Source organism: Chiloscyllium plagiosum, unplaced genomic scaffold (assembly GCF_037043375.1).
Source record: "Chiloscyllium plagiosum isolate Xiang-an unplaced genomic scaffold, Cpla_swu_hap1 HiC_scaffold_48, whole genome shotgun sequence".
NCBI classification, from domain to species: Eukaryota; Metazoa; Chordata; class Chondrichthyes; order Orectolobiformes; family Hemiscylliidae; genus Chiloscyllium; species Chiloscyllium plagiosum.
Window position 1 is genome coordinate 16,783,078 of NW_028270186.1, and position 15,277 is coordinate 16,798,354.

A 15,277-nucleotide genomic window follows, 5' to 3' on the forward strand; every position below is an offset into this window, starting at 1 on the left:
ACTGTCGGAGGGTCAGTACTGAGGGAGGGCCGCACTGTCGGAGGGTCAGTGCTGAGGGAGTGCCACACTGTCGGAGGATCAGTGCTGAGGGAGTGCCACACTGTCAAAGGGTCAGTACCAAGGGAGTGCCATGTTTCCTAAACTACAACGCAAAACAATGAAGTGGTTATAATTCTGTTTTGCGACATGTCCTCCTTTCAACAAGGACAACATGGGCAAACCCCACTCTCTTCCACCTGCAGCCAGTATCAAAAGCAAACCTCCTCAGCCAGTACAGACAGCCTCTCGAGCCACTCTTCAACTTCAGGCAGCTTTTCCTTCACATTGATGTTTCTGTCTCTCAGCTTCTCTGCCGACTTCCTGATCTTCTTAAGCAGCAAAACCTGCTGGTCATACAGCTGCTGATCGAGGGCAGTCACTTGAGGAAGCCTTTTCAACGGTGGCAGGGAGCGACTGCAACAAACAGGGCAAGCAAAGAGTACCAATCAGGGTCATTCACCATTGGGTCACCACCAAGTGATGAAGCGTCAATATCTACAAAGCCAAGTCTGTTCTTGGCCTTTTATCGTGACTTAAAAATATAAAGTAAGTCATCAGGAAACCAGAGAATTGCTACTATCCTACTTGACGTCACAAATGATAGAATCAGAGCATTACAGCATGGGAAGAGACCCTTCAGCTACCTTTTCTGCACCAGTCTTCAAACATCTATCTCTGCTAATCCATCTGGCCCTTCAAGTCTCAATAAGATACAATTAAAAGTCGGGCCTTGGGTAGTGTTGTAGAACAGAGGGACCGAGGGGGGTTCAGGTACATAATTCTTTGAAGTTTGTCTCACATATCGACAGGGTGGTGAAGAAGGCATTTGGCACGCTTGCCTTCATTGCTCAGACCTTTGAGTATAGGAGTCGGGACGTCATGTTGAGGTTGTACAGGACATTAGTGAGGCCTCTTCTGGAGTACTGTGTCCAATTCTGGTCACCCTCTTATAGGAAGGATATTATTAAGCCGGAGAGGGTTCAGAAGAGATTTACCAGGACGTTGCCAGGTATGGAAGGTTTGAGTTACAAAGAAAGGCTGGATAGGCTGGAACTTTTTTGACTGGACAGTAGGAGATTGAGAGGCGACCTGATAGAGGTTTATAAAATAATGAGGGGCACAGATAGGATTAATGGGAGTTGTCTTTCCATCGGCTGAAAGGTGAAAGGAGAGAAACTTTAAAAAGACATGAGGGGCAAAGTTCTTACACTGAGGGTAGTTCACGTGTGGAACGAACGTCCTGAGGAAGTGGTGGGTGTGGGCACAATTACAACATTTAAAAGACATTTGGATAATCCATGAACAGCAAAGGTTTGGAGGGATGTGGGCCAGGAGCAGGCAGGTGGGACTAGTTTCGTTTGGGATTAGGGTCAGCACGGACTGGTTGGGCCGGAGGGTCTGTTTCGGTGACTATAATGCGGGTGACTCTTCTCCCTGAAATGGCCCAGCAAGCTACTCAGTTCAAAGGTGACTGGGGTGGGTGACAAATGCCCACTCCGGAGCGATGATAAAATCCGAGGAATGAATAAAGAAAATCAACAGAGAAGTGTTGAGAGGTGCCACGGGGAGAGGGAATATTTCAATCTAACCAATCAGAGAGGGCCTTCCGTGTCCAATGACCAAGTGTTGAACCAACCATTGGACTTTTTGTGGGCATTTGGTTGCGTCTGGCACCTACTTGCAATCCTTCACGACCCTGTCGAGCATCTTCACCCACATGCCAGTGAGGCGACTTCCTTCAGATGGCAACGTTGTCCTGATCTCCTCCAGGTTGGCTCTCTTAAAAAAAATGTGAGAACACCAACAGTGTGGCAAAGACGATATCCCTCGACACCAACAGCCACCCAATCGACCCAAGCAGGGGCCAGCGGTACAGAAATTCCTCACAGGTGCTAGCGCTGAGCAGGCACCATTGAGTTGGTGCTGGTTGAACTCAGGAACTGACACTGTGTTCCAGAGGAACATCGAGCACACGGTTTGCTCATGCCCACTGACAGCCAGTTGAGAAACTTCTGTCCCCACTGATGCACCTCCATACCCACCACGAGCGCCCACATTTCTCGCGCAATGTTGACCCTTAGCAGCCGTGTGCTGGCTTTGTTGGAATAAGGAATGACTGAGAGAGGCCCATCAGATTGGCAAACCCTCCTCTACCACCTCCGCTGGGAGTGGGTAAGTAGCCACCGTCACGCATCGTGGACTAATGCCTGTTAGTTGGCTGGCCGGTTCCAATTCGGGGATGCCTTTGGGATCTCTCTGGCCCCAGACTGGCCAAGCAGCCTCCTCCTGTCCTGACAGTATTCACATGGGTGTGGGACAACGGGGGGAAATGGATGGCGTGGAACTGATTTGAAAACTGAAGACAACAAATGAAGGAACGAGATCCCCCATGCAGTCCACGCCTCCCAATACTCTCTGCTGCAGTTTCCCTCCATCTGCACAGTGAAGTGCGTCTGGTCAAACTACTCTGAGGGAGGCTCGAACAGGACGGGGGAGCAGTGAGAAGAGCCCCTCAGGAATCGGAAAAGGGGGAGCAGCTGGAAATATCTGGCGGGGAAGAGAGAGACAAACTGAGTGACGTCAGAAGTGTTCTGAAAGAGCCCCACTCTGCTTCGCCCTGCACAGTGGGCACTCACCAGCTTGTCAATGATTTTGAGGAGGATGTTCAACCTGTCCAGCCTGTGCTCGATGTTCTCCCAGTGTGATGTCAGGGCGGCCACTGGCTTTGTGTCGCACCAGGGCAGGTAGTAATAATAGTTACCTGCAACGACACGGAGACCGGGAGAGATTAGTGCCCCCCGCCCCCAATGACTGTCTGCAAGCATCATGTGCAGTTGGATCCTTTGGCCGTGCTTTGCAAGTGCCGGGAGGAAGCAAGAAACGAAGGTGAGCCAGATTCCACTAACACTTTTTGTTGCCCTCAGGCGAACGTAGGCTTTTTCAGCGACCTGTGGGGCAGGCACAGTGGTTCAGTGTCTCACAGCGGCAGGGACCCAGGTTCGATTCCACCCTCAGGGGGCGACTGTCTGTGCGGAGTTTGCACATTGTCCCCCTGTGTCTGCGTGGGTTTCCCTCAGGTGCTTCCTCCCCACAGTCCAAAGATGTGCAGGTTAGGGTGGATTGGCCGTGCTGAATTACCCAGAGTGCTCAGGGATGTGCAGGTTAGGGTGGATTGGCCGTGCTGAATTACCCAGAGTGCTCAGGGATGTGCAGGTTAGGGTGGATTGGCTGTGCTGAATTACCCAGAGTGCTCAGGGATGTGCAGGTTAGGGTGGATTGGCCGTGCTGAATTACCCATAGTGCCGAGGGATGTGCAGGTTAGGGTGGATTGGCCGTGCTGAATTACCCATAGTGCTCAGGGATGTGCAGGTTAGGATGGATTGGCCGTGCTGAATTACCCATAGTGCTCAGGGATGTGCAGGTTAGGGTGGATTGGCCGTGCTGAATTACCCATAGTGCTCAGGGATGTGCAGGTTAGGGTGGATTGGCCGTGCTGAATTACCCATAGTGCTCAGGGATGTGCAGGTTAGGGTGGATTGGCCGTGCTGAATTACCCAGAGTGCTCAGGGATGTGTAGGTTAGGGTGGATTGGCTGTGCTAAATTACCCAGAGTGCTCAGGGATGTGCAGGTTAGGGTGGATTGGCCGTGCTGAATTACCCATAGTGCTCAGGGATGTGCAGGTTAGGGTGGATTGGCCGTGCTGAATTACCCATAGTGCTCAGGGATGTGCAGGTTAGGGTGGATTGGCCATGCTGAATTACCCAGAGTGCTCAGGGATGTGTAGGTTAGGGTGGATTGGCCGTGCTGAATTACCCATAGTGCTCAGGGATGTGCAGGTTAGGGTGGATTGGCTGTGCTGAATTACCCAGAGTGCTCAGAGATGTGTAGGTTAGGGTGGATTGGCCGTGCTGAATTACCCAGAGTGCTCAGGGATGTGCAGGTTAGGGTGGATTGGCCGTGCTGAATTACCCAGAGTGCTCAGGGATGTGCAGGTTAGGGTGGATTGGCCGTGCTGAATTACCCATAGTGCTCAGGGATGTGCAGGTTAGGGTGGATTGGCTGTGCTGAATTACCCATAGTGCTCAGGGATGTGCAGGTTAGGGTGGATTGGCCGTGCTGAATTACCCAGAGTGCTCAGGAATGTGCAGGTTAGGGTGGATTGGCCGTGCTGAATTACCCATAGTGCCGAGGGATGTGCAGGTTAGGGTGGATTGGCCGTGCTGAATTACCCAGAGTGCTCAGGAATGTGCAGGTTAGGGTGGATTGGCCGTGCTGAATTACCCATAGTGCCGAGGGATGTGCAGGTTAGGGTGGATTGGCCGTGCTAAATTGCCCCGTAGTGCTCAGGGTTGTGGTTAGCAATGGGAAATGCGGGGTTATCGGGACAGGGTTGGGGGAGGTTGGGTCTGGGTGAGATGGTCTTCAGAGGGTCGGCGTGGACTCGATAGTCCAAATGACGCGCCTCCATACTGTAGGGATTCTATGATTCTCATCAGGGAACATTACACTGTATTTAAAGCACAGAAATGGCCTGTGGGCCCATCAAGTCGATGCCAGTGCCAGGGAAATCTCTTCCCACCCTTCCTCATCTCATCTTATGACCAAAGGTTTGCATTCCAGTCTCCTTCGTGCTTTTACATCAGTTTTCTTTACATTGAGGCGGGACGGTGACTCAGTGGTTAGCACTGCTGCCTCACAGCACCAGGGTCCCAGGTTCAATTCCAGCCTTGGGCGACTGTCTGTGTGGAGTTTGCCCATTCTCCCCGTGTCTGTGTGGGTTTCCTCCAGATGCTCCGGTTTCCTCCCACAGTCCAAAGATGTGCAGGTTAGGGGGAATTGGCTGTGCTAAATGGCCCATTAGTCCGGTCCATTAGTCAGAGGGAAATGGGTCTGGGTGGGTTACTCTTCAGAGGGTCGGTGTGGACTGGTTGGGCCGAAGGGCCTGTTTCCACACTGTAGGGAATCTAATCTACTGATGTCATCTCCTTCACCACCAACTTGGGGAGATTGCATGAGGACGCAAAGGATTTCCTTGGCAAAGCAAAACGTGGCTTTTTTTGTGATTAGCGGAGTGAATTTTAAGGTTTTTGACTTGCAGCTCCAATTATTTGATGGAATTATGCAGCAAGTGCCACATTCCCTCCCTTGTCTGGACTGAAAGTGTTCTCCTGCCCTCCCTGTTGGGCACATTATTTGGTACCACATACTTGGGAGGCCTTGTCGAGCAGTGGTAGAGTCCCAGCCTCTGGGCCGGGAGCTCCAGATTGGAGCTTGACTTGAAGCGGTGTTCATGACAGGTAGACAAACAGGAGGCTGGAAGAACACAGCAAGTCAGGCAGCATCAGGAGGTGGAGAAGTTAACGAGGGTTATACCCAAAGAAAGGTTGACTTCTCCACCTCCGGAGGCTGCTTGGCTTGCTCTGTTCTTTCAGCCTCCTGCTTGTCTCGCTTCGATTCCAGAATCTGCAGTTTCTTTGTCTCGAACTGTGTTCATGGCGGGGCCAAACATGTCAAACATCGACCCGCAAATCCTTCCAACATCTGTCAACGGCTGGCAGTACAACAGTGGGAGGCAGCTGAGGGAAATAAACATCCAAAGCTGCAGGCATGTAACAATGAGTGTTGCCACTGAAACACACCGACTCCTTCAGCGAGGTGTAACACACCACTGCCTGTACCTTCTGTGCTAGCGTCGCTGGGAATGAGTGTCAGGTTGGAATGGGGCATTGGGAGACGTGAAGGAGGCGAAGATGGAATAGGGATCAAAGGAAGAATTTTGCCCATCGGAGATCCGAATTTCACCACACATGCTTTGTTGGATGTAGAGAGTTCGGCACAGTGTTAAGCCTTTATCGTTCTGTTAGCGCATAGCCCTCCGTGTACCCGAGGCAACCACTTACCATCAAACACGGCGTGGCTGTACTGTGTTGTGGAGGCGTGCAGCTTGCACGACTTGTCAAACTTATTGCCGTAATTGCCCACGCTGACCTCAAACTGGACGGGCTCCTTCACCTCCTGCATTTGCGTAGCTGAGTAGAACACGACGCAGAGACTGTACCGCCGCCTGTGCAAGTATCTCTGAAAGTGGCAAATCAAAGAGAGCCTTCACTTTGTCGGAGGTACAGACAACCAAGAAGCTTTCTTTGTAATGCAGTAGTACAGCTCCTTTCACACACGATGGAACGCCTTCAGCGTGCAAGCAGGTCATTCGGCCAGTTGAGTCCAGACCAACCCTAACCTGCACATCCCTGGACACCATGGATAATGTCGCATGGCCAATCCACCCTAACCTGCACATCCCTGGGCACTATGGGTACTGCAGCATGGCTAATCCACCCTAACCTGCACATCCCTGAGCATTGTGGGTAATTTAGCACGGCCAATCCACCCTAGCCTGCACATCCCTGAACACTAGGGAATAATTTAGCATGGCCAATCCACCCTAGCCTGCACGTCCCTGAACACTCTGGGTAATTTAGCATGGCCAATCTACCCTAACGTACACATCCCTGAACACTATGGGTAATTTAACATGGCCAATCCACCGTAACTTGTACATCCCTGGGCATTATGGGTAATTTAGCATGGCCAATCTACCCTAACCTGGGCGGCATGGTGGCACAGTGGTTAGCACTGCTGCCTCACAGCGCCAGAGACCCGGGTTCAATTCCCGCCTCAGGCGACTGACTGTGTGGAGTTTGCACGTTCTCCCCGTGTCTGCGTGGGTTTCCTCCGGGTGCTCCGGTTTCCTCCCACAGTCCAAAAAAAATGTGCAGGTCAGGTGAATTGGCCATACTAAATTGCCCGTAGTGTTAGGTAAGGGGTAAATGTAGGGGTATGGGTGGGTTGCGCTTTGGCGGGTCGGTGTGGACTTGTTGGGCCGAAGGGCCTATTTCCACACTGTAAGTAATCTAATCCCTGGACATTATGGGTAATTTAGCATGGCCAATCTACCAAAACCTGCACATCCCTGTACATCATAGACAATGTAGCATGGCCAATCCACCCTAACCTACACATCTTTGGACCAGTCCCATCTGTTTCTCCCTTTGTGCATTACAAGATCAGGCAGCATCAAAGGAGAAGGAGAATCGACGTTTTGGGCATAAGTCCAGGAAGAAGGGCTTATGCCCGAAACGTCGATTCTCCTTCTCCTTTGATGCTGCCTGACCTGCTGCACTTTTCCAGCAACACATTTTTAAGCTCTGATCCCCAGCATCTGCAATCCTCACTTTCTCCATTACAAGATCAACCAGTCACATCCCAATGTGATACCTGAACACAGGACCTTCAGGCCCAGAGAGAGGGTTACTGCAGCTGTGCCAAAGCACCCTCTGATTCTCCCCAATTACATTTTTAATCAACATGTTCAGAAATGTTGTTACTCACCTCTGGAGCAGGTGGGACTTCAACCTGGGTCTCCTGACCCAGAAACAGGGACACTACGTATGCTGAGCCCTAATCCCCCATTGCATCTACCCTGTCAATCAATAACCTGACACCCATTTGCATGCCAAGTAAGTAATAATTACAACAGCTTGCAGGTATTTTTTTAGATTACATTACAGTGTGGAAACAGGCCCTTCGGCCCAACAAGTCCACACTGCCCCGCCGAAGCGCAAACCACCCATACCCCTACATTTACCCCTTACCTAACACTACAGGCAATTTAGCATGGCCAATTCACCTAACCTGCACATCTTTGGACTGTGGGAGGAAACTGGAGACCCGGGTCTCTGGCGCTGTGAGGCAGCAGTGCTAACCAGTGTGCCACCGTGCCGCCCACTATATAGCAATATTAACATGAGGAAAGCATAATCAGATAGAACAGAGCCACCTCAGGAAACTGGACAACAACACAGTGGTGGGTTTTAAATAAGGGATAAAGGGAGGGGGAATTCCTGAGGGGCTCAGGGAGGAGGAGGACTTGGTTTCAACCTCATTCATGGGATACCGGTTTCATTTCTGTTGCCCAGCTCTAAGCTGCTGAGAAGCTTCTTGAACCACTGCAGACTGTGTGCCTTAAAGTTTACGCACAGTGCCTCACTCTGTCGTGGTTTGATAAAAGTGAGTGCCTGGGTCGGCTTGTTCACATCGCTGAGTAGGCCAGACCGGGTAAGGGTTGCAGATTTCCTTCCCTGAAGGACATCCGTGAACTCCAGTTGCCACAGTGGAAGTGAGAACCCAAGTGTCATTAGTCCAGGATCGCTATTCCAGTAACATGGCCACTATGTTACCAGCAATGACAAAGGAGTCAGCAGAGATAGAGAGGGCGCAACATCATGAGGTATTTGAAAATGAGAGCTTCAAGGTTGTGCCAGACCAGGAGCCAATGTTGGTCAATAGGAACCTGGCTTACAGGCTTGGTCTGATTAAAAATACAAAGGGACTGGTTCAGACAAATTACTGTCCGTGAAGATGGGAGGTCAATCAGTGAAGTGTCGAAATAGTCACGTCTTGAGGTGACTAAGGCCTGAGAAAGGGTTTCAGCAGCTTGGTGACTTGAGGGGTAGCTGGGTTGTGCAAAACCATGAACGAGAGCAAATTTCCTTAAACAGTTCAGCGCAATGAAGGCCTTCAATTATGTGGAGAAGCAGAGCAGGGGGGTTGCTCACCTTACAGCAGAGATGGTGAAAGAAAAATGTGATTGATGATCAGTAGTACCTACGTTTTTGTAGCTAGGTAACTTCATACCTAAGATGGCGACACTGTACACTTCCTGTACTTGAGTACGCGTGACAATAAAGCTAAAATCTTAGTAAGATTAGATTAGATTAGATTAGATTACTCACTGTGTGGAAACAGGCCCTCGGCCCAACAAGTCCACACCGACCCGCCGAAGCGCAACCCACCCAGACCCATTCCCCTACATTTACCTCTGCCCCTAACACTACGGGCAATTTAGCATGGCCAATTCACCTAACCTGCACATTTTTGGACTGTGGGAGGAAACCCACGCAGACACAGGGAGAATGTGCAAACTCCACACAGTCAGTCATCTGACCGGGTCTCTGGCGCTGTGAGGCAGCAGTGCTAACCACTGTGCCACCGTGCTGCCCACAAACTTTCAAAAGGGAGCCTAACAACTGATTGTGGTGGAAGGCAGCTGCAGGACCCAGTGATGCAGGGATAGGGGGCATGGGGGAAGAGCAGTGGGTATAACTGGATCGCTCCAACACAGGCTAGATGGGCCAAATTACTTCCCTTGTGTTGCCTCATCAGGATTCCTTTATTCAACACTGGAGCCTGAACAAAAAGGCAGGCAGATTGGTGGACAGCAGACATTCTTTCTCTCTCTGTCTCTATTGATATGGGAAGAAGGAGCATCACCAATTGCAAATGACAGAGGCAAGGAGAGAGCCTTGAACGCTTGTGAAGAGACCTGGAAACTTCCACCCAACCAAGTGGAGACACAGAACTCCTCACCTTCCACTTCTCATGACCAAACAAAATGAAACTTGACTTCGAGTAGACCGAAGGAACACAATGTTGGTCAAACCAAATGCCGCCATTGGTAAATTAACAGCAGCAGCACTTAATCCTTCTGCTCGCAGCAACAGGAGCACTCAAACAAACACTCACTCTTCCACACAAGAAATCCTCAATTCCCCATGCTCGGAATCAAACCAAGGATCAATTCTGGAAAAGGACAGCTTTACGGCACGAATACCTGTACAATCGAGAAATCTTCGAGCAACAGGTCGTCAATGGTTTTCCCCGAGGTCTCGTCCATCCTCGTGACCAATTCTATCAAAATCCTCCCTCGATAGGCGACTCCTTCACTCTGTGAGCGAGAGCGTGAGGAGAAAAGTCAGAGTGTTACACGAAGATGATGTGCCAGATCTCATCTCAACACTTCACTGTGCAATTTGTTCAACCAAGCACGCCCATCTAAGCCCTTTTGTGTTGAAAATTAAATGCATACTTAAGCAGGATAACCACTGAACTATCATTCATTCCAGCTATTCCTTCTCATTCCTTCCCAGCTAGTCCCCTCTGAACTCAAGTGAATCTTTCTCCACATCTCCGCCCTTGAACACACTGTACCTCCTCTTGTTTCCTTAATAGCTTTGACCATCATCCGAATATTCTGTTGCTCCCATTGGAACAGACAGAAATGAACTCTTCTGTTACGGAGACCCATCTTTCCCTGATAAACACACCCCTCTCAGCCTCTCCCAATGAAGTTAAATACTTTGTACTCTTCACTCTCAAACATCCTGAGGGTGAAACATTCTTCTCCCTGTCCTGACTCACCCTGTTGAAGTGAAGACCCGCCTCTTGTATGAGTCTACCTTGAATTTCTGCAGTGTCCACCCATTCTCTGACAAGCCTACGAACTTTAAAAACACATTTTTTTCAAAATCCACTTAATCTTAGATGTGGATGTCACTGGCGGGAGTAGCATTTAACGCCCTGTTCCCCCTAATTGCCCCCTTAACAAGGTGGTGGGGGGGCTGAGCCATCTTCTACCGCTGCAATCCATGTCGTACAGGGACAGTGCCCTGAGGGAGGGAGTCCCAGGATTCTGACCCAGCGACACTGAAGGAACGGGCGATATATTTCGAAGTCGGGACGGTGAGTGACTCAGAGGGGAACTTGCAGAGAGAGTGGGGTTCCCTTGTCCTTGTAAATGAAAGAGGCCGTGGGTCTGGGATGTGTGCTGAAGGATGAGTTGCAGCAATGCACCTTGTAGATGGCACACATTGATGCAACTGAATATTTGTGGTGCCATACAAGTTGGCTGCTTTGTCCTGGATGATATCGAACTTCTCGAGTGTTGCTGGAGCTACACTCATCCAGGGCAAGTGGGGAGTATTCTCTCACACACTCCTGACTTGTGCCTTGCGAATTATGGTCAGGCTTTGGGGAGTTATTCCCAGCCTCTGACTTGCTCTTGCAGCCACTGTACATATATGGCTAGTCCAGTTGAGTTTCAGATTAACAGTAATCCCCAGAAAGTTACAGCGGCCGGTGGCAGAGGGGGTCGAATTTTATGATGGTGATGCTGTTGAATGTCAAGAGCAGGTGGTTCGAGGATAGGGGCGTCATTGCCTGGAACTTGTGAGTTGCAAATTTTACTTGCCACTTATCAGTCCAAGACACAACATTGCCTAGGCCTTGTTGCATACTGTCTGACAAAAGAAATTGAGAGATAATGATCAAAAATATTTTGCAGGAAACCGTTCCCACTAACAAGGGGATTAGCAGTGAGGGAACAGGTCCAAAACATTGGAGGTCAGGATGCGAAGTTTTTTTAAAACACCAAAGTGTGATCCGAGATGCACTTCTTGATGAGTCAGTGGATATATATTTGGAACTTACAATCAAACCTTGCATTTACAGGGGACAGGATCAGAAAGAAATGAAGTGAGCTCTTTGAAAAAGCCAGCATAGGAATAATGGGCCAAATGGATACTTCCTGTCCCATGACAGACGCAGCACTGCCCTTAATGTGAATTGGCCTTTTTTACCCTCTTTGAAACCGCCGAAGCCACAGACGGGTCAAACCTTGCCCCACGTCATTGAGGAAAGAGAAACAAAGCCAGTCACCTTTCCGAGGTTCAGCTCATCGTATTTGTCTGAACCGTCCAATCCTTCCCGGGGGCTCCCGTACAGGTTCAGGAAGCACGGCCCAAACGTTGGCAGGAACCCGGGCGTCTCGTCGTCTGCTCAATTAGAAAACAATGTGCGTTATTACCGACTCGGAAAGCGAGGCTCCAACGCAGCAGCCACGGGCAGCAGGACATGCAAGGAGGTGTAGGCCGAAGCAGGGTGTCAGGGTCCTTCATAAACGACGGTCATTAATAAGCCCAATAGCGAAGTCAGGAGAAACCTATGCTCAGTCTGTGGAACCCACCGAAACACCGTGAATAACTTCGACAGGGAAAATAGATTAGTGCAAGAGGCAGAAAGGAATAGAAGGGTCTGCTGACGGAGTGTGATGAAGCAGCAGACAGGAGGGTTCATAAATACTGGCACAAATCAGGAGGGCCGAATGGTCTGTTTCTGTCCCGTGAAGTCTGCTAATATTATTCTGCTGTCTAGTTTAGAGCAGTTTAGAGCGGTGCTGGAAATGCACAGCAGGTCAGACAGCACCCGAGAAGCAGGAAAATAAACGTTTCGGGGAAAAGCCCTTCATCAGGAATAGAGCTGATGATTACTGGGGGGGGATACTACAGAGGAAAGTGGAGTTGCAGCCACTATCAAATTAGCCATAATAGTGGGGTATGTCAAAGGAAGCTCGCTGGGCTGAATGATCTATTCTTAGTCCTAATTTTAACATACAATGGAAAGTATAAGGTAATTGAGAATGCACAGTCTCACTGAATCAAGATCGACATTGCAGCCGTGTCAGTTTGGACAATAAATCCAATTAAAAGGCCCAATTTCACCGTGTCATTTAGTTGGTTGATACGTTCTACAGAACGAGACATCACGACTGCATCAACATTTTCAGAAAGCCAATTTATCATTTGATGTTTCAGAAAGGGTCGAACTATTTACAAAGATGTTGCCTGGATTGGAGCGTATTTGCTACAAGGAGAAGTTAGACAAACTTGGATTGCTATCGCTAGAGTGTTGGAGGCTGAGGAGTGACCTCAGAGAAGTATGTGAGATAATGAGAGACACGGATTGGATGGATATCTAATGTCAAACACTGGGCGCATCAGGTCAGAGTGTACATTGTGCCCCTACACTCTCTCAAGCAACATCCCTTCCCTGCCATTCTCTCCACCCCCATCATGACTCCCAAGAAAGGGTTCAGAAAATATTTACCAACACGTTGCCAGGACTAGAGGGTCAGAGTTATAAGGAGAGGGCAGATAGGCTGGAATTTTTCTCACTGGAACACAGGAGGTTGAGGGGTGAAAATGTGTTGCTGGAAAAGCGCAGCAGGTCAGGCAGCATCCAAGGAACAGGAGAATCGACGTTTCGGGCATAAGCCCTTCCTCATTCCTGAAGAAGGGCTTATGACCGAAACGTCGATTCTTCTGCTCCTTGGATGCTGCCTGACCTGCTGCGCTTTTCCAGCAACACATTTTCAGTTCTGATCTCCAGCATCTGCAGCCCTCACTTTCTCCTCGAAGGTTGAGGGGTGACCTGACACGAGGCTATAAGATCGTTAGCGGTATAGGTAAGGTGAATGACAGGTGTCTTTTCGCTGAGGGTGGGTAAGGTCACAACTGGGGCATATTTTTAAGGTGAGAGGGAAAAGATTTAAAAGGGACCTGAGGGGCAACGTTTTCACACAGAGGGTGGTTCATATGTGGAACAAACTACCAAAGGAAGTGGTAGATGCAGGTACAGTTACAACATTTAAAAGATATTTGGACAGATAAATTAATAGGTAAAGTTTCGAGGGATATGGGTCAAACAGGGACAAGTGGCTGTAGCTTAGTTTGGGAGACTTAGTCAGCACAGACCACATCGACCTCAGGGTCTGTTTCCACGCTGTATGACTCTATGACTCTTTGAATGAGGTACCCAAGGATAGATGTACAGGTCTTCACTAAACTGTTGGGCATCACAAGTGAGATCCTGAATGTAAGATCGAGGTCAGAACGGCCACAGATGTGGACACAAGGGTATTGTGGTTACCTTAGGTCGATCGGGATCTCAGTTCAATCAAATGGCCATCTGTGTTCTGCTCTGATCCTGAAGACAGGGCATCAAAATCCAGGCAGGCACTCCCACCTTCAGTACTGTCAGAGTGCTGGACTGTCTGAGATGCTGCCTTTCCCATCTGCCCCCTCTGGGGGACGTACAAGATCCCAACAGGGGTGCTCAGGAGTCCTCCCCAGCAGTACTGGCTAACATTCACTTCCTTACTAACACTTCAAACCAGGTAAGCTGGTCAATGATCTGCCGGCTGAGGGAGTTGGATGTGTGCACGAATTGGCCGCACTGCTCTCCTGACAGTTACTGCTTGTTGAGAAGTACTCCCTTCTCCGCCTGGGGACATCCTGGGGATAAGAAAGATGCCAAAGAAAGCAAAGCATTCTTAAGTGTCATGCCATGCCTCTGCACTCACAGATCTGACTTGGCACAATCTCACAAGGTCGACGGGTGTTTTCCAGCACCACACTCTTCGACTCTGATCTCCAGCACCTGTAGCCCTCACTATCTCCTCACAATCTCACAAAGAGCTCGTCATCAGAACCAAGCCGGTGTGGAGAGTCCAGGGACATGTTCGGTGGAAAAATGGAAGCCAAGGTCACAACTGACCTGAAAGGTGAAGCTGTCGCAGGAAGCTCCTGGTGAACCTGTAACATTCCTTACCTTCTGACCCTGTCATCGAGATCTTTGAGATGCTCAGGTGTGTTGTTCCTACGGGGTGGCTTTTCACAGCACTCTTCCTGAAAGTAGTGATCACAAAAAATCTTAGTGACCTGGGAACAGGGTTGGGGATGGGGCACAGTTTCGGTCAAACTAGACGTTTTAGCATTTTAAAACACCAAGTACACTCTGACATGTCCCACAACCATTACAATCGCCATGAACTTTAATGGAGTACTTGCGAACTGTGTTTGATAATTTTCCGAGTGTGTGTCATATTGCCTCAACAGACAGAAGGGAGATCGAGGGGGCTGTGGCTATCGCTGCCGAGATTAACACAGGTAACTGTTGTAACTGTACAGCATTTAAAGAAAGTTTGTGACCCACACCCCAGCAGTCTAAGTAATAGAATCGTAATATTATACAGGACGAGGCTACTTAATCCTCATGTCTGTCCTGACTTCCAAAAGAGCTGTCCAGCTAGTTCCATATACCAGTTCAATCTCAGTAGCTCTCCAAATGCATTCTGTTCAAATATACATCCAGCTCTCCTTTGAAACCTTCTACAGAATCCACCTGCACCACTCTCCCAGGTAGCTCAGTCCAAATCCCAACAACTCTGAGTAAATAAGTCTGTCCTTATCTCACTCCTTGCTGACAATTTTGAAACTGTGACCCACTTGTTACTGACAGAAACAGAATAACCTTCTTAACCCTGTCAAAGCTGTTCATAATTTTGAACACCTCAATAAGGTCCCCTCTTAATCTTCTCTGCTCCAAGGGGAAAGGACCAAGCTCTCTAATCTTTCCGTGTATCTAAAAATTCCTCATTATTGATATAATTCTCGTAAATCTCCTTTGCACTCTCTCCAGCACTTTAACATCCTTCCTCAATAAGTTGCCCGCAACAGTCCGAACAGAGTCTGACCAACGATTTGTATTTTTAGCTCACCCACT

The 15,277-nt window shown here is 49.3% G+C and overlaps 1 protein-coding gene across 1 annotated transcript in view; it reads right to left on the minus strand.

The window, feature by feature from the left end:
* The window catches only part of LOC122542980 (myoferlin-like), a 169,293-nt gene that overhangs the window by 109,592 nt on the left and 44,424 nt on the right, over positions 1–15,277 (minus strand). The window contains exons 16-22 of the mRNA XM_087984303.1: positions 14,324–14,400; positions 11,594–11,709; positions 9,711–9,824; positions 5,941–6,118; positions 2,676–2,800; positions 1,718–1,818; positions 261–453 (exon numbers count right to left, since the gene is read on the minus strand). Of these exons, the coding sequence (XP_087840429.1) occupies positions 261–453; positions 1,718–1,818; positions 2,676–2,800; positions 5,941–6,118; positions 9,711–9,824; positions 11,594–11,709; positions 14,324–14,400 (904 nt within the window). The remainder of the gene's footprint in view (positions 1–260; positions 454–1,717; positions 1,819–2,675; positions 2,801–5,940; positions 6,119–9,710; positions 9,825–11,593; positions 11,710–14,323; positions 14,401–15,277) is intronic.